Here is a 19188-nt window from a genome sequence, read left to right on the forward strand (position 1 = left end):
GAAACACAAGTCACATGACGGTTAGGGTATATATATCTCATGTCAGATACAACAATGTGTATTTTCACTGCCATTTACTACAGATAGCAAAGCAACAGAGGATGGGCAGTGATAGTTAATGTGATTCCTCCCAGTGCCCACAGAATAGGTAAGCCACAGGTCCAAATGGATCCTGGAAAAGTTCAGAGGGAATCCTTTCCTTTGCAAAGGCAGAATATTGATCAGGTGGGCCACAGACTCTGAGGAATGTTTCAAAAAGCAACTTTCTGTATAACATAAAAGGGCATCACTATTAACTGAGCACCCTAAACTGTACCGTTAGTATAGGTCACCCAAACACAGGTCTGAAATGCACAGGTCCATTTATATGTAAATTGTTTTCAATAAATATGTACAGGATCTGCAGTTGGTTGAATCCATGGGTTGTTCAAGGATCAACTGTAGTTGCTTCTCAAAAGGTCTTGAGACTTAGGTCTTTAACAGATAAGATCCTCTCCTAGTCATTACTTGCAGTAATACTTTACCATGTCCCTTCCTGTGATCTCACTTGATCCTCACCCCATCTTGTGGAGGGCTGTATATATGAAGAGACCAGTAGCTTGCAGCTTATATCTGGTGTGAGCTCCAGTTTCAGATCTAAGAGTGGGCCATTATACTTGCACAAGGAGTGCTGCAATGCAAATTTTAGATTTCTATGCCACTTTCCACTCCAAAAAAACAACGGATAAAATTCTAAAATATTAATTTTATAGGTGAGAAAGCCACAGAGGTTGTGAAGGTAAGATGAAAAACAGGCAGCTTATCCTGGGAAGAGTAATGGGATCCTGAAACAGAAAAAGGATATTAAGTGAAAACTAAGGAAGTCTCAATGAAGTGTGGACATTAGTTAATAGTGTACCAATATTGGTTCATTAATTGTAACAAATGTACCATACTAATGCAAGATGCTAGTAATAGGGGAAACTGTGCAGATTATATGGGAAATCTGAACTATCTTTGCAGACTTCCTGTAAATCTAGAATTGTTCTAAAATAAAAGCTTATTTTTAAAAAGTTTTTTAAAAAGGGCAGCTTAAACTGAGGAAACAGAGAAAACCCACTAGAAAATGGCACCAGAAAATTTGATTAACTAGAGAAGTCTTCAAAAACTATAAAGACTGCAATGGATATGTTCCTGATAGGACATTTTATTTTATATCTTATAGAGAGGCCAAGGCTCACTGAGCACCGTGCTTGGCCCTCTAACATCTTAATCCTTGCCATAGGTCTTTGTGGTAGGTATTTCTACGATCTTCATTTTCCAGGAAAGGCCACAGGAGAAAAGTGGCTTGTCAGAGGTCCTGAGATCTTCACTTGGCCCACCCTAGTGGTCACTACAGATTAGAGCTAGAAGCTGCACAGAGATGTGGTATGCTGTTTGGCCTTAACCTTGAGCCATGGGTGAGAGTCGTCCTACTTCTCTGCTCCCAGACACCACGCTCCCACAGTTGCTCTCCTCTTCAGCACTTCAGTGACCTGAGTTTACCAGTAGATTAAGCTAAGGCAGGTCCACTGTCATATTCTGCCACCCTCTCCTGTACAGTGATAAGTGACTCCTGCTGTGACTGTTACATTGTTGCCCCCCAAATGAAGTCCCTCTCGGTATTTATGCCTGGAGATAAGTACTTAAGAGTGGGTACTAAATAAGAAAGAGGAACAGGGAGGGGGTAAGAAACATACATCAACTGAAAGGGGGAAATTAATAAAACCAGAATTTCTGAGCAAAGCAGCACTGCACTAATAAGCAAGTATTTCTTGAGGGACTTTGTACAAGGCAATTCCTCAAGCCTAGAATACTGAAGCCTCAGGCTCCCTGCAGAAAAAGAGAATATAGGCTTTATTCAGCGGCCTGGAAGGCTTTCTAGAGAACCTACAATCAACTGGCTGCCTGAAACAAGCTGTGGAATCTTGTGTCAGTGAGTTTTAAAATAAGACTTTTTTATAGGCTGCCTCTTCCCATGAGCTGGTAGATGCCGGAAGCCTATGATTTGATTTCCACTCAACTCTTTAAAAAAAAGATGAAGTGTGTGTGGCAATAGGGTACATGGATGGTGTAAACTTCAGGTAGAAATAAGAGATATAGTTTACCTCAGTCGGCGGGGAAAAAAGACCATAAAGCAGAATCACACATAAAGGTACGTTGTTGAAAAATCCAAAGTGTAAAATTCACTACCTGCCATTATTACATCAACATTAAAAAAAAAAACAGGCATTTTTAACATTTTGACCAACATTCAAAACCTGAAAATAAAAAAGAGGGCATGATTTATAAATACATAAATATCCATGCATACTTTTACAATGATAGCTACTAGAAGAATGAGAACTTTTAAAACGTCAATCTAGACAGATTCCCTTTCATTCCAATTGCCTCTTTCCTACATGTTGTTAATATCAAGAGTCTTAAGAGAGCTGCTGAGGTCAATGTCATATTCATCCCAGCCTCCTTTCCAAGCCTGTAACTAATGATGAAAATGTGATGAATCTTCTGCCTTAGCTTTGATGCTAGGAAAAAAAGAAAAAGTTAGTAGCCATGTAGTCTAATGAATCAAACTCATAAATTAAAATACAGCAGTGATGCAATATTTATGTACTACCCAGATCGTAGGTAGACTCAGAAATTATCAAGATTTTACTACATACAGAAAATTCAGCAAAACACTGACCATACTACCCATTTGGAAGCCAGAGTCTAATTTTTTTGTCTTGTCACTTGTGATCGATAAATGTTCACAATTTAAAGTGATAACAGAAATACTTAAAATATAACTTTTTTCCATGGCATGCTCTGCAATGAAGGCTTCTAAAAACAGAATCACAGGGCTTCCCTGGTGGCGCAGTGGCTGACAGTCTGCCTGCCAATGCAGGGGACAAGGGTTCGAGCCCTGGTCTGGGAAGATCCCACATGCCGCAGAGCAACTGGGCCCACAACTACTGAGCCTGCGCGTCTGGAGCCTGTGCTCCGCAACAAGAGAGGCCGCGATAGTGAGAGGCCCGCACACCACGATGAAGAGTGGCCCCCGCTTGCCACAACTAGGGGAAGCCCTCGCACAGAAACGAAGACCCAACACAGCCATAAATAAATTAATTAATTAATTTAAAAAAAAATAAAACAGAATCACATAAACACTTATTGTTCTAAATTAAAATCAGTTGAATCCAGGTAGTAATTTACAACATTTCACATTGAGTCAGGATATTTAGGAGATGTGAAGGTTATAGGTTTGTGGATTTCACACTATTAGAAACTACAGAAACTGCATGTTTTCTAACAGTGGTGAACTGAAGCAGATATATTCTTTCTGGGTACTCTCTAGCACCACTGGTAAATTTAAACTTGGCTTTAGACAACTTTTAAGCAGGGTGCAAAGAAATCATTTTGTCTGTCACCTTCTATTTGAATGGATTTCCTTAACATTTAGCAGTGCAAGTGAATCAGTCTGAGACACTTTTTAGTAAGCAGAGTTTTCAAGGTATGACCTATTTCCTAGCTTAAGCCTGTCACTCCAGTCTTTGAGAAGTGAAGAAGCGAAATTCCTCAGCAAAAGCAAAATATAAGAGGGCTTTGTCTTTTTAGGAGAATGCAGTATCACCTAAAGAAACCATCTTTAGTCCAAAAGGAAAGAGAATCCCCTAAGCCATCTCTCAAATTTCCAATAGGATAGACCAAGGCTATAGCAGAAGAGTTGCCACTGGCTTTGGCTGCTGCAAGTATGGTCTTTGACTCAAGGTGCTGGCAGGTGATTCACTCAGCCTGGGCACCAGGCAACAGACTGGCCTGTGGGGTCAGACAGAGCTTTTCTGGCTTCTTCTATTTCTGTGGATAAAGGGAAAAGAAAGGTAGCTCCATGGAGCATTTATCTTAGGATACAAGACAAAACCTGATTTAACTAATCTGATAAGCTGAAAAAAAATTTTTTTAAATACTCACAAATAGTTGCCATCTTATTAGAATCGCATCTCCTTCCACCAATGGAGTGGCTGCTGCATTACTTTAGAGCTTGCCAAGACTGTATATAATGCACAAAAAACCTCCTGAAAGGCAGGCACACTTGTTTTTCCAACTTCTCTTTCACATTTCATATTTAGTCACTTTCCATACTGCCACTTTCCCTCTTGGACAAAAATGTTCTTAGGGGGACTTCCCTGGTGGCGCAGTGGTTAAGAATACGCCTGCCAATGCAGGGGACCCAGGTTCGAGCCCTGGTCTGGGAAGATCCCACATGCTGCGGAGCAACTAAGCCCATGTGCCACAACGACTAAGCCTGCAGTCTAGAGCCCGTGTGCCACAACTACTGAAGCCTGCGCGCCTAAAGCCTGTGCTCTGCAACAAGACAAGCCACCGCAATTAGAAGCCCGCGTGCCACAATGAAGAGTAGCCCCTGCTCGCCGCAACTAGAGAAAGCCCGCGCGCAGCAACGAAGACTCAACGCAGCCAAAAATAAATAAAAGTAAATTTATAAAAAAAAAATGTTCTGGGCTTCCCTGGTGGCACAGTGGTTGAGAATCTGCCTGCTAATGCAGGGGACACGGGTTCGAGCCCTGGTCTGGGAAGATCCCACATGCTGCGGAGCAACTAAGCCCATGTGCCACAACGACTAAGCCTGCAGTCTAGAGCCCGTGTGCCACAACTACTGAAGCCTGCGCGCCTAAAGCCTGTGCTCTGCAACAAGACAAGCCACCGCAATTAGAAGCCCGCGTGCCACAATGAAGAGTAGCCCCTGCTCGCCGCAACTAGAGAAAGCCCGCGCGCAGCAACGAAGACTCAACGCAGCCAAAAATAAATAAAAGTAAATTTATAAAAAAAAAATGTTCTGGGCTTCCCTGGTGGCACAGTGGTTGAGAATCTGCCTGCTAATGCAGGGGACACGGGTTCGAGCCCTGGTCTGGGAAGATCCCACATGCCACGGAGCAGCTGGGCCCGTGAGCCACAACTACTGAGCCTGCGCGTCTGGAGCCTGTGCCCCGCAACGGGAGGGGCCGCGATAGTGAGAGGCCCGCGCACCGCGATGAAGAGCGGTCCGTGCACCGCGATGAAGAGTGGCCCCCACTTGCCGTAACTAGAGAAAGCCCTCGCAAGAACTGAAGACCCAACACAGCCAAAAAGAAATAAATAAATAAATAAATAAAGTAGCTATAAAATTAAAAAAAAAAAAAAATGTTCTTAGGAAAAATGGAGTAATTAAGTGGACAGATTTTTTGAGCCAATAATGATAGCTTCTTAGTCAATCACTCCTCTTTCTCCTTAAGACAATGCCTTGGAAATATAAACTCTGACAGTCTTAGTAATAACATCATTCCTGAGTGAGCGGCTGCTCTTTGTTAATTATTGCTCATTAATGGGTAAAGCCGGTTGGTCAATCACGAAGTCTGCTAGTAAGTACCTAGGGAGGGCTGTTAGATAACTGAGACTGTTCAATATATTTGTGTCTGAATCCCCCTTTTTCAAAAATAAATCATACACTGCAAATATCTGACAAATACCACCTGTCAGAGACCAATGCTCATTTCTTTTCTCAGATTCCACATCCCCCTTTCCCCGCCAAAAATAAAGAGTTGAACAGACCACAGAGGTGTACAACCCTTAAAACTGCAGAATAACCATGAAGTATTTTTAAAATCTTACTTTAAAGAACTTATGTCCCTAAGTTATCTTCACTATTCAGTCTCGGGATACCAATAATGCCAGGCGATTCATTTCCACTTGCTAGCTAGCTTCAAAACCCAACTGAAATAATTTTAGAGCTAGGGATCAAAGAACTATAACTGACCTTTTCAGGTGCATGGCTCAACATCAAAGATTTTTGTTTTTGTTTTTTGTTTCTGGGCTGGCAATGTTGCTTAATGTTTGCCAGCCTCTATCTATTACATGCAAAAACCTCAGGCAAGAAGACAAAAAAAAACTGCTGCAAAGCTCCCAGGGCGCTCTTTCCAGTGGGCTCTCAGGGTAGCCTTCAACAGAGAAGGGACAGCCTTCAACACAACACAATTCTGTCATGGCACACAGATCAGATGACTTGTTCTCAGCACAGGCTTATCTAAAAGACTCTTACCAACTGGCAAAACTCTACACATCCTCTAAGTATCTCACTTTTCAGGATCAACTTAGCTTCATTTTCAGTGACATCAACAGTCTAAAACTTGGTTACTAAGAAAACATAAGTTTTATTTGAAGGAAGTTCAAACATATATAATCAAAAAGTGCTATAGAAATACAGGCTCCCTGTAGGCTTCTTCCAGGTAGCTAGGTGCCAATCATCAGTCTGATGGCAGAGCTCGTTTCAGGGATGCCAAAGTTCATTTCTGAGGACTCTTCTCTGGAGGCTGACACTGTGCAGTTAAAGTGTCAAAAATGAACATCCCAGGACAGGGCTCCCTACATTTTTGAGGTTCAAGACCCCTTTACAATGTTTATAACAGTTTAGAAACTCTTCTCCTCAACACACATACATATACTTCTTCACACCAGCCTATGGATAATGTTAGGGATGTGCATATTAATTACAGAACCTCCTTAGTCTCTTCTGGAGTCTGAAGCCCAAATATCGTGAAGTGTTCTGACCTCTAACATCCCAGTATGACGGGAAAGAGACAGAGAAGTATAACAAAATTTATGTGAAAACGGATCTTACGGAGGGCAGAATACCTCTTAAGACCAAAAGGCCAAGGAAAGAATCAGCCATGAGCAGTCAGGAAGTAAAGGCTCATCCTATTCCCTGCCTGCCCCTGACGAATGGGGTGCAATCAGGTGGCCGGAAATTATCTAGACGCCCCATGCCTGGGCCCCAGGAACCTCACCGCTAGGATACTGAAGGACTTACTAGAGGTTTTTTTAAAATATTATATAAGAGAATCCAAGAAGTCACAAACTCCCAATTCACAACGGCTCCCGGGCTACAAACAATAGCCCTGTTAACAGATTTTAAAAACAAAATAGCCCCTTGAACACAACCTGAACTTTTGATTCCAGGTTCAATTAAAAAACAATACTTTTTTAAGGAAAAATATCTGAAATCAAGTGGGGTGTGCTGTTTGGGGCTAAAGTACTTTCTGGGCAGCTGAGGATTTGATTAGCTCCTGACACTCACACTGAAGGGAACCTTGTTATATGCCCAGCTTCCCAGAAAAAGACACAGCTAGGGTGAAGCACGGGCTTACCTATGTTTCTGACGATAGAACTATAAGAGAGGCCAGCAGTCTTTACTCTTTTGCTTTGGTCAATTTTGTAAGCATTTTCTGAGCATCTTCTCTGGGTTATGCCTATACTAGGTTTTGGAATTAGAAGGACTAATATCTTAAGCACCATCTCTTCCCTCAAGAAGCTTACAATCTGCTCTTAAAAAAGTCTGGGTAAAGTGCTAAAGAAATAAACTACGGGAGATGAGGAAGCAATTAATTTTGTTGCCTGAGGAGACCAGGGCAAATGAGAAAAACCATATCTTGGGAGATTGTGAAAAGCAGTTGGGACGCCCAGCCCCATCCTCTGAGCTTCCTTCTGCCACACTCTCCATGGCTCCAGCCAAAGGACCCAGATACAAGGCTTGACAGGCAGCAGCTCACCATGTAAAAAATCCACAGCCTCAGATCAGAACAAGCCTGGCAGAATAGGGAAAAGCTATGATGATATTACTCCATCTACATTTCCATCAGCAAGTCAGAGGGTCCAAACAGGTCTGGTGGGGTCCTCACCGATTGGGGTAAGGATGAGTTAATGTTACCAACAAGATTTTTTAATAAGTGGGAAACTGTAGCACTCTAACCAACATTTTCTTAAAATTCAAGCAAAAAGCTCACAACAGAATTTTCCTAAAGGAACTGAAGAGGTTGAGTTTATGTGTTACTCTACCAACAATGCATAACTTATCTACTGAGTTGTTCTCTAGTTACGAAAAGGCTTATACCAATTACAGAGAAATAAAATGAAAGGGCTTAGATTGGGGTAGTAAACAAGAGCATTCAGAAAACAATATACTCTAATACATCATCATAAAGGCAGGGGCCGTTAGCTCTATACCATTTCAAATGTACTTGGAAATCCTGTTTACCTTTTTCATTAATTCACTTCTGGTAGTAAATTGTGGCAGGTCTTCCACTTCAATCCCATCAGCCATTTCCATCACCTTGTCTAAAAGGTCTTTGTTGTAACTGCACGATAAAAAGTAGTAAGATAAAAACCGTGGAAGATTTATTGTCACTGTGGGCTAAAAAGAAACTGCAGGTAGCTGGACTATAAACTCAACTCTCAGAGGAACGATCTGATACTACTGGGGAAACTGATAGATGTTCAGCATCAAGTTAGAAAATAGTTCTTGTGCATGTGGATACAGAAGCAGCACTAGGGATGCCAATGGAGCAGGCGTTTTAAGATTTACAAAACAAACAAGACTTACAAAAATAGAGGCACTGTACCTCTGGCAGTATATATTCACGGATATGATATGAGGGCCAAAATTCTTTTTTATTTTTTTGAACATGTGGAGTATTCGTCTAACGAAAATAACATTATTTGTTCATTTGTCCAGTTTTCTAACATTTGCCTAATCTTGGATCCTGTTAACCAGAATTTACTAGAGGAACCTGGAAGTCAGAAAAGGGAGGGATACAGCAGGCACTGCTTCCCCATATCCTGTTCTAAAGCTCCCCAAATCTGAAAGCAAAACCAAGCAGCTTAGGGCTGGAGGGACCATGTGTCCAGACAGCCATAAGGAGCACAGAAACCAGGACTAAGCCAAGTCATCTCATTATCCTAACACAATTTCAGGAAATGCTATATAAAAGGATGTGAGAGCCTCAAGATTTGCCACCTGCTTCATGGAGTGGCAGAGGGAGTGCCATTTCAAAAAGTCCCTTGAAGGCATTTGTTATTTTGATAAAAGGAAAGGCAGAGAGGCAAAGACTGCTTCTTTGGGTCCAGCAGACTAGGACATGGGGAGAAAAAGACAAGGACCACAGATTACATCCTGCCATAAATGGTAAAATCCACCAATCCTGCTAGATGCTGCATGACCCTAGGTATGTCTCTTTCCCTCTCTCAGCTTCGTAGATGTAAACTGGAGATCTGAGTTTCTGTCCCTGCACGTTTGCCATGTGGAAGAAAGGAGCTAATGAACTTAAAATGCCCTCTGCAAAGGTGACAGTTTGAAGTAATTATAATAATAATATAAATAACAATGGCAACTCGAACGCCTAGCATGTATAGAGCTCTTGCGAGATGACAGCCTGTGCTAAGTGCTTTTCACCCTTTAATACTGTAGTCATCACAACTAATTTTCCAGATGAGGAAACTAAAGCTCAGAGAGATTAAGTATCTTTCCAAAGGATTGGCTAGGGTGGAAACCTGCCTTAGGCCTGTCTAGTACGGTTGGAGTTTGGGGGCAGGGTCAGCCTTGGGCAGGGGTCAGCCCTGGGGGAGGACTGCGGATCGGGACAGGGTCAGCCAGCCGCCAGGGGTCCGCACCTGCAACCCAGGAAGAGGTGGTTGGCCCAGACCATGGAGAGGGATAGCAGCTGGTCCAGGCGGCCGCCGCCGTCTGGCGGGTCGCGGTAGTCGGGCAGGTGGCGCAGGATGAATTCCATGCGGGCCTTCCATTGCTTCTCGCTCTCCGAGTAGGAGCGGAACTGCTCAGCGAAGTCGGTCGCCTGCCGCACACCCGAAACCAGCTCCTCCACAGCTGCTGCCGCCTCACCACCCACCATGGCGCCCTCCGCCGCTGAGGGCCGGACCCGCCCACCGCCTTCCGTACACGCACTGCGCCACCTCCCCGCGGCTAGAAGGGCCGCAGCGGCGAGCGACTGCTCAGGCGGACTGGTCTGGAGCGCCCTCGGCGGGCGCGGCGGCCTCACCCGGCCCGGCCCCTCAGACTTCTGCAGCGCGGCCCCTGGAGTGGGTCTACCCCGGGGCCTCAGGGGCAGTTCTCGGCCCACCCCGCGGGGAGCCTGAGGGAAACTGGGAAACTGAGGCCCTCCCAAGCACAGAGTAAGGGCGGCCCTCTCCAATTCGGCAGCCGGATGCCAGCCAGGACTGTACTGTGTCCTTGGCCTGGGAATTCCCCGGGCACCCGGCCCGCAGACCGATGCCCCCAGTTCTGAGGACGTATAGGTGTAGCTGCTCTGGATCTACTTTTATCGACTCCCAGAGGTCTCGACACTCCACCCAGGTTGTGGCCCGCCTTCCTGGAGCCAGTAATCCATCCAACTGAATACCTGCCAGACCCTTTGCTAGGTACTGGAGATGCAGTGAGAGCAAATTCAGAGCGCTGCTCTAATGAACTTTACAGTCGTGAATACTTAATTGCTCTAGGGTGGTTTTTCAAAGTTGACAACTTTTAATAAAGAAAGGCCCTGAGTGCTAGGACCATGAATAAGCAAGAGACCTGATCCAGACTTGGAGGTCAGGGAAATGATGCTGGAGAGCAGAGAGATGAACAAGAGTTAACTACATGAAAACGAGTAGGGCACTGCAAGAGAGCCTGGCCTGGTGAGAGAACTGCAAGATCTGTATGACAGATCCTAAAGTGGGGGACAGTGGAGGAGATGAGGCTGCAAAGATCACCAAGCACAGTAGGTCATGGAAGGAGTTGTGGTCTAGACCCTAAAAGGAATGGGGAGCCACTGAAGGATTTTAACCAGGCGTATCCAAAAGATGTTGGGAGGAGCCAAAATGGATGTGTCAAGAGGAGATGAGCAGGTGAGTTGGCCTAACTCTGCTGTCTGTCCTAGGGTCAGGTAGACCCATCGACAAACAGAAGAGCTTCCTCATAAGAGGTGCATTTCCCATCCTGTTCAAGTACAATAACTGGGAAACCACTTGAGCCTCCATCAGCCTTGGGAAATTATTGACCTAATAGGTTTCCCCATCATCCCCCATCAAATGTGGGGCAGAGTACAGAGCTGAGCCTAGAATCCAGGATCCAGGATTCCAGTGTAGGTCCTATATTGTGAATGAGGCCAAGGGGCAGAGCCACCTATGTGTTGTCTGCTGCTTCTGCAGCTTCTGATGAGACATCAGGGCCTCCAACAGGCAGAAACCCCATATAGAATGGAAATATCAGGCAGTCTTATGAGTAGACTGTGCCTGTAGAACCAGCACCAGGCTCAGTGACATCCCATTGTGGTTAAAAATAGGGAGGCATGCTACTCTCACCCTGGTGAGCAGGAAGAATGTGAACAGGGCTGTGAAACCAAAGACAGACTCAGCTACTCTACATCAGCCAGGAATAGGTGCCCAGAGCTGGGGCTCCCAAAACTGAGTGCAGATTATGTCTCCTGAGGGCCTTGTTAAAATAGCAGATTCCCAGGGAGTTTCCTGGTGGTCTAATGGTTAGGATTCGGCGCTTTCACTGCCATGGCCCAGGTTCAGTCCCTGGTTGGGGAACTGAGATTCCACAAGCTGTGGGATGTGGCAAAAAAAAAAAAAAAAAAATAGTGGATTCCCAGGCCCATCACTGGATGTTGAGTCTAGGCTCCAGGTAATTGATTCCATCTGCAGCTGGCCAAACTTTGAAAAATGTTGATGAGGGTTCTTGGAACCAAATTCTGGGTCACCTGATTGTATGGTGGAGAGGTTGACCCAGAAATAGGAACCTGGGCTTTGTGACCAACAGCTGCAGCTACACAGCTAACTCCGCCCCCCAGGGTGTGAAAAAGCTAAGAGTTCATCCAGCAACTGGCTCATTTAGCATCATCTTTGATAATGATGAGACATATGCAGATGTGTACCTACATACAAACATATTCAGACATCCATGCAGGTTATAACAACTCAAAAGTACACAAATAGTAATTCTTTTTTTATAATATGATCTTGTTAACATTATACTTTCAAAATGTAAAGTAGCCTAAAATGATTAGATAATATTAACATTTTACCAGCCCCTATGGCAAGTCCAATTACTGCCCAGTTTATTGTTTCTAACTCGTTTCTGTGATTCAGGTTTTCTTAAAGTTACTTACTTATATAGACAAGGATCAGTTTTCCTACTTCATCTTCGTTTTAAAACATCATTATTGATATATAATTCACATACCATAAAATTCACCAATTTAAAATACTCAATGGTTCTAGTATATTCACAGATTTGTGCAACCGTCAACACGAATTAAATATAGAACATTTTCATTACCCCAAAAAGAAACTCCATACCCATTAGCAATTGCTCCCCACTCCCTCAAGCCCCTGGCAACAACTAATGAACTTTTTATCTCTATGGATTTCCTATTCTGGACGTTTAACGTAAATGGTTTCTTGTGACTAGCTCTTTCACTTACGGAATGTTTTCAAGATTCATCCATGTTGTAGCATGTGTCAGTACTTCACTCCTTTTTTATGGCTGAGTAACATTCCATTGTATGGATATACCTCATTTTGTTTATCTTTTCATCAGTTGCTAGACATTTGGGTTTTTTCTACATCTTGGCTATTATGAATAATGCTGCTGTGAACATTCATGTACAAGTTTTTATGTGGACATATATTTTCAATTTTCTTGGTAGATAGTGGATTGCTAGGTCTATGTTTAGCTTTTTGAGGAACTAACAGATTGTTTTCCACAGTGTCTGCACCATTCTGCATTCCCACCAGCAATGTATGAGGGTTCCGATTTTTCTATATCCTTGTCAACTCTTATTATTTTCCCTTTTTTTGATTATAGCCATCTTAGTGGGTACAAGGCTGTATCACATTGTGGTTTTGTTTTGTATTTCCCTAAGGAATAATGATGTTGAGCATCTTTCATGTGTTTATTGGCCATTTGTATATCTTCTTTGTAGATATATCTATTGAGATCCCTTGCCCCTGTTTTTTTTTTAATATCTTTATTGGAGTATAATTGCTTTACAATGTTGTGTTAGTTTCTGCTGTACAACAAAGTGAATCAGCTATATGTATACATATATCCCCATATCCCCTCCCTCTTGAGCATCCCTCCCACCCTCCCTATCCCACCCCTCTAGGTCATCACAGAGCATCAAGCTGATCTCCCTGTGCTATGCAGCAGCTTCCCACTAGCCATCCATTTTACATTTGGTAGTGTACATATGTCAGTGCTACTTTCTCACTTCATCCCAGCTTCCCCTTCCCCTCTGTGTCCTCAAGTCCGTTCTCTACATCTGTGTCTTTATACCTGCCTTGCCTCTAGGTTCATCAGTACCGTTTTTTTTAGATTCCATATATGTGCATTAGCATACGGTATTTGTTTTTCTCTTTCTGACTTACTTCACTCTGTATGACAGACTCTAGGTCCATCCACCTCATTACAAATAACTCAATTTCGTTCCTTTTTATGGCTGAGTAATATTCCATTGTATATATGTGCCACATCTTCTTTATCCATTCATCTGTCGATGGACATTTAGGTTGCTTCCATGTCCTGGTTATTGTAAACAGTGCTGCAATGAACATTGTGGTACATGACTCTTTTTGAATTATGGCTTTCTCAGGGTATATGCCCAGTAGTGGGATTGCTGGGTCATATGGTAGTTCTATTTTTAGTTTTTTAAGGAACTCTTCTCTATAGTGGCTGTATCAATTTACGTTCCCACCAACAGTGCAGGAGTGTTTCCCTTGCCCTTTTTTAAAAAAAAATATATATATAGACTTTATTTTTTTAGAGCAGTTTTTGGTTTACAGCAAAATTGAATGGAAAGTACAGAGAGTTTCCATATATCCCATCCTCCCCTGACCCCCACCACACACAGCCTCCTGCACTACCAACTGCTCTCACCAGAGACACATCTGTTACATTGACACATCATTCTCATCGAAGTCCGCAGTTTACGTTAGAGTTCACACTTGGTGTTGTACATTCTGTGGGTTTTGACAAATGCATAATGACATATATCCATCATCATACTAACATTCGGAATAGTTTTACTGCCCTAAAAATCCTATCAGTGTTTTCTGAAGAGCAAAAGTTTTTAATTTTGATGAAATCAAATTTATTATTTTTTTTATGAGCCATGCTTTTTTGTCCTATCTAAGAAATCTTTGTCCTATCTAAGGACAAATCTTTGTCCTATCGAAGAAATCTTTGTCTAACTCAGTGACCTAAAAATTTCTGTATTCTTCTGGAAGTTTTATAGTTTTACGTTATACTTTTAGGTCTGTGATTCATTTCAAGTTAATTTTTGTATATGATGCAAGGTATGAGTTGTCAAGAGCAACAAAGAATATAAGATTTTATCCCACTTACAAGCTAATAGGTTACCCTTCCACAGTTTCAGTGGGTGCTGGCAAAATACTTAAGACTCCTAAAACAGAGACAAAGAACTTTGTGACTCAGAGCACAGCAAACATGAGTTTCATGTTTGTATTGGTTCCCTTTGTCCCCTAAGTCCCACAGGGGCTATGCCAGAGGGCCCAGGTAGATAAGGTACAAACAGGTACACACAGTGGGTTTGTATGACCACTGAGGAACCCCAAGTTTAAGGAACATCAATCTTTTTTTTTTTTAATTTATTTGGCTACGCTGGGTCTTAGTTGTGGCATGCAGGATCTTCAGTTGCGACATGTGGGATCTAGTTCCTTGACCAGGGATCGAACCCGGGCCCCCTGCATTGGGAGCATGGGGTCTTAGCCACTGGACCACCAGGGAAGTCCCAGGGAACATCAATCTTTTATAAAGGACTACAAGCAAACCTGCTCAACCTTTGCCCCAGAGCAATACATTATCTTTTTTATCTGGATGGTAAACAAATTTACCCTTTGCTCTGAAGGTAGACACTATCCCTAGGTTGCTTCATGGACAAAACATCCTTGAAAAGACAGTCTGGAACAAAAGGGCAGTTAGTGTCTAACTCTTAAGGTGTGCAGATACTTGAGAAACCCATGGAAAATTATTTCCCAGCATAGGTTGAGATTTTTTTTTTTTTTGCATATGGTTGTCTAATTGGTCCAGTACAATTTGTTGAAAAGATTATCTTTTTTCCATTCAATTACTTTGATACCTTTGTCAAGAATTAATTGACCATATATGTGTGAATCTATTAATGGACTCTCTATTCTGCTCCATTGATCTATGTGTCTATCTTTTTACAAATACCATAGTGTCTTTTTTTTTTTTTTTTTTTAATTTTTATTTATTTATTTATTTATTTATTTATTTTTATTTTTGGCTGTGCTGGGTCTTTGGTTCGTGCGAGGGCTTTCTCCAGTTGCGGCAAGTGGGGGCCACTCTTCATCGCGGTGCGGGGGCCGCTCTTCATCGCGGTGCGCGGGCCTTTCACTATCGCGGCCCCTCCCGTCGCGGAGCACAGGCTCCAGAAGCGCAGGCTCAGCAGCCGTGGCTCACGGGCCCAGCCGCTCCGCGGCATGTGGGATCCTCCCAGACCAGGGCTCGAACCCGTGTCTCCTGCATTAGCAGGCAGACTCTCAACCACTGCGCCACCAGGGAAGCCCCCCATAGTGTCTTGATTACTGTAGCTCAAGAGTTAGCAAGCTTTTTCTGTTAAGGGTGGGCTACATATAATTCCTGTTGTATACTTTTTTTTTTCTGAATTTTAGAATTTTATTTATTTTTTTATACAGCAGGTTCTTATTAGTTATCCATTTTATACATATTAGTGTGTATACTTTGTTTCTTTTTTCAACCATTTAAAAACATAAAAAGCATTGTAGCTTATGGGCCTTACAAAAATAAGCTGCAGGCTAATTTGGCCCATGCTGTAGCTTTATAGTCTTTCTTTTTTTTTTTAATATTTATTTATTTGGTTGCACCGGGTCTTAGTTGCGGCACGCGGGCTCCTTAGTTGTGGTAGGTGAACTCTCATTTGCGGCATGCATGTCGAACCCAGGCACCCTGCATTGGGAGTGCAGAGTCTTATCCACTGCGCCACCAGGGAAGTCCCTATAAAGTCTTAAGATCAGGTCGTTTAAGGGGGCTTCCCTGGTGGCGCAGTGGTTAAGAATCTGCCTGCCAATGCAGGGGACACGGGTTCGAGCCCTGGTCTGGGAAGATCCCACATGCCGTGTAGTGACTAGGCCCGTGAGCCACAATTACTGAGCCTGCGCGTCTGGAGCCTGTGCTCCGCAACAAGAGAGGCCGTGATAGTGAGAGGCCCGCGCACCGCGATGAAGAGTGTCCCCCACTTGCCGCAACTAGAGAAAGCCCTCGCACAGAAACGAAGACCCAACGCAGCCATAAATAAATAAAATTAAAAAAAAAAAAAAACAAACTCAGGTCGTTTAAGGACTTCCCTGATGGCTCAGTGGTTAAGAATCCTCCTGCCAATGCAGGGGACACGGGTTCAATCCCTGGTCCAGGAAGATCCCACATGCCACAGAGAAACTAAGGCCCATGCACCACAACTACTGAGCCTGTGCTCTAGAGCCCGCAAGCCACAACTACTGAGCCTGCATGCCACAACTACTGAAGCCCGTGCGCCTCGAGCCCATGCTCCGCAACAAGAGAAGCCACCGCAATGAGAAGACCGTGCACTTAAACGAAGAGTAGCCCCTGCTCACCACAACTAGAGAAAGCCCACGCACAGCAATGAAGACCCAACGCAGCCAAAAATAAATGAATAAATAAATAAGTTTATAAAAAAAAAAAAGATCATCTGAGTTCTCCAGCTGTGTTCTAACACAAAATTGTTTTGGCTATTTTAATTTATTGCTTTTCAATACAAATTTTAGCATTAGTTTCTCAATTTTTAGAAAAACAAAGCTGCTAGGATTTTAATTGGGATTGTATTGAATCTATAGATCAACTGGGGGAGAACTAACATCTTAACAATATTGAATCTTCCAATTCATAAACATGGTATATCTCCATGTATTTAGGTCTTATTGTTATGGTATATTTTAAAATCCGATGAAATATTAGATTTAAAACACACTTGCCACTTTATTTGTTCTTCCTTCATTCTCTACTTCTTACTTTCAATCTGTTTCATTTTTCTTCCACCTGAAATTTGTTAACATTTCCTTTAGTACAGGTCTGTTAGTGGCAAGCTCACTTTTTGTCAAGCTTAAAATGACTTTATTTTGCCTTCTGTATTAGTTGTATGGCTGCATAACAAACTACCCCAAAACTTAGTGTCTTAAAACAGTAACCATTTATTATCTCACATTCTCTTTTTTTTTTTAATAAATCTGTTTTTGTTTTTTTTTTTAAGTTATACAATTTTTATTTATTTATTTATTTATTTATGGCTGTGTTGGGTCTTCGTTTCTGTGCGAGGGCTTTCTCTAGTTGCGGCAAGTGGGGGCCACTCTTCATCGCGGTGTGCGGGCCTCTCACTATTGCGGCCTCTCTTGTTGCGGAGCACAGGCTCCAGACGCGCAAGCTCAGTAATTGTGGCTCATGGGCCTAGTTGCTCCGTGGCATGTGGGATTTTCCCAGACCAGGGCTCGAACCCGTGTCCCCTGCATTGGCAGGCAGATTCTCAACCACTGCGCCACCAGGGAAGCCCCTCCTTTTTTTAAAAAAAAATTTATTTATTTATTTGGCTGCTCCAGGTCTTAGTTGTGGCATTCAGGATCTTTAGTTGTGGCATGCAGGCTCTATAGTTGCAGCATGCACGATCTAGTTCCCTGACCAGGGATCAAACCCAGGACCCCTGCATTGGGAGTGCAGAGTCTTACCCACTGGACCTCCAGGGAAGTCCCTCACAGTTTCTGTGAATTAGGAATTCAGGTATGGCTTAGCTGGGTGGTTCCGGTTCAGGGTCTCTGCTGAGGTTTCAGTACATTTGCTGGCAAGTACTTTAGTTATGTGAAGCCTTGTTTAGGGCCACAGGAGCCACCTCCAAGATGGCTCAGTCACTGAGTTGTTTGTCTCAGTTCTCAGTTTCTCACTACATGGACCTCTCCGCAGGGCTGCTTGAGTGTCCTCACATGGCAGAGGTCTTCCTTCAGAGTAAGTGAACCAAGGAGTAAGGCAGAGCCACAGTATCTTGTATGACATGGACTCATCGGTTACATACCATCACTCTAACCTATTTTGTTCATTAGAAGTAAATCACTAACTCCAGGGACTTCCCTGGTGGTCTGGTGGTTAAGACCTCACCTTCCAATGGAGGGGGTGCAGGTTCAATCCCTGGTCAGGGAACTAAGATCCCACATGCCTCACGGCCAAAAGACCAAAACATAAAACAGAAGCAATATTGTAACAAATTCAATAAAGACTTTTAAAATGGTCCACATAGGGCTTCCCTGGTGGCGCAGTGGTTGAGAATTTGCCTGCCAATGCAGGGAACGCGGGTTCGAGCCCTGGTCTGGGAAGATCCCACATGCCGCGGAGCAACTAGGCCCGTGAGCCACAGTTACTGAGCCTGCGCGTCTGGAGCCTGCACTCAGCAACGAGAGGCTGCGATAGTGAGAGGCCCGTGCACCGCGATGAAGAGTGGCCCCCGCTTGCCACAACTAGAGAAAGCCCTGGCACAGAAACGAAGACCCAACACAGCCATACATACATACATACATACATACATAAAAAGAATGTAAGCAGACAAGAATAACATTAAAAAAAAAAAAAAAGGTCCACATCAAAAAAATCTTAAAAAAAAAAAAAAAAAGTAAATCACTAAGTCCAGTACACATTTGAGGGCAAGGTGTTTTAGGCTCCATCTTTCAAATAGAGTGTCAAAGAATTTGTGAATGGATTTTATAAATTTATTTATTTATTTTATTTTTGGCTGCGTTGGTTCTTCATTGCTGCATGCGGGCTCTCTCTAGTTGCGGCAAGTGGGGGCTACTCTTTGTTGTGGAGCACAGGCTTCTTGTTGCGGTGCACAGGCTTCTTGTTGCAGTGGCTTCTCTTGCTGCAGAGCATGGGTTCTAGGCGCACAGGCCACAGTAGTTGTGGCACACAGACTCAGTAGCTGTGGCTCGCGGGCTCTAGAGCGCAGGTTCAGTAGTTGTGGTGCACGGCTTAGTTGCTCCGCGGCATGTGGGATCTTCCTGGACCAGGGCTCGAACCCATGTCCCCTGCTTTGGCAGGTGAATTCTTAACCACTGCGCCACCAGGGAAGCCCTGTGAATGGATTTTAAGCCACCACATCTTCTTTTATTTAAAACATTTTTTTTCTCTTCTCTTCTTTCTTCTTCTTCTCCTTCTTCCTCTTCTTCCTTTTTCTACCCGTCCTCTTTCCTCCTCCTCCTAAGATTATCTTCTAGAACATTCCTCACCAACTCTTTTAATCGTGGGCCTGG

At 43.4% G+C, this 19188-nt stretch overlaps 1 protein-coding gene across 5 annotated transcripts; it reads right to left on the bottom strand.

Moving 5' to 3' along the window:
* Positions 1-731: 731 nt before the first annotated feature.
* CDKN2AIPNL (CDKN2A interacting protein N-terminal like) lies at positions 732-9787 on the bottom strand. 5 transcript variants are annotated; one of them, XM_057540164.1, is made up of 3 exons: positions 9496-9787; positions 8084-8183; positions 732-824 (listed from the first exon to the last, which is right to left on the bottom strand). In XM_057540164.1, exons 1-3 carry the CDS (start codon positions 9732-9734, stop codon positions 747-749), a joined length of 417 nt encoding a protein of 138 aa, XP_057396147.1. In that variant the 5' UTR covers positions 9735-9787; the 3' UTR covers positions 732-746. The 5 variants fall into 5 exon arrangements, with proteins under 5 accessions (XP_057396147.1, XP_057396146.1, XP_007172214.2 ...); XM_057540163.1 differs by lacking the exon at positions 732-824 and adding an exon at positions 843-2211; XM_007172152.2 differs by lacking the exon at positions 732-824 and adding an exon at positions 851-2543 and having other exon boundaries at positions 9496-9786.
* Between the last annotated feature and the right edge of the window lie 9401 nt (positions 9788-19188).

This window comes from Balaenoptera acutorostrata, chromosome 2 (genome assembly GCF_949987535.1).
Source record: "Balaenoptera acutorostrata chromosome 2, mBalAcu1.1, whole genome shotgun sequence".
NCBI classification, from domain to species: Eukaryota; Metazoa; Chordata; class Mammalia; order Artiodactyla; family Balaenopteridae; genus Balaenoptera; species Balaenoptera acutorostrata.

What these genes read in the sequence shown, in the direction of transcription:
- CDKN2AIPNL (XM_057540163.1), bottom strand. Translation starts at nt 9,734, where the DNA reads ATGGTGGGTGGTGAGGCGGCAGCAGCTGTGGAGGAGCTGGTTTCGGGT. An exon ending in CACCTCTTCCTGGGTTGCAG is followed by an intron (nt 8,184 to 9,495) that starts GTGCGGACCCCT and finishes TTTATCGTGCAG; the next exon opens with TTACAACAAAGACCTTTTAG. An exon ending in GAAGTGAATTAATGAAAAAG is followed by an intron (nt 2,212 to 8,083) that starts GTAAACAGGATT and finishes TAATAATGGCAG; the next exon opens with GTAGTGAATTTTACACTTTG.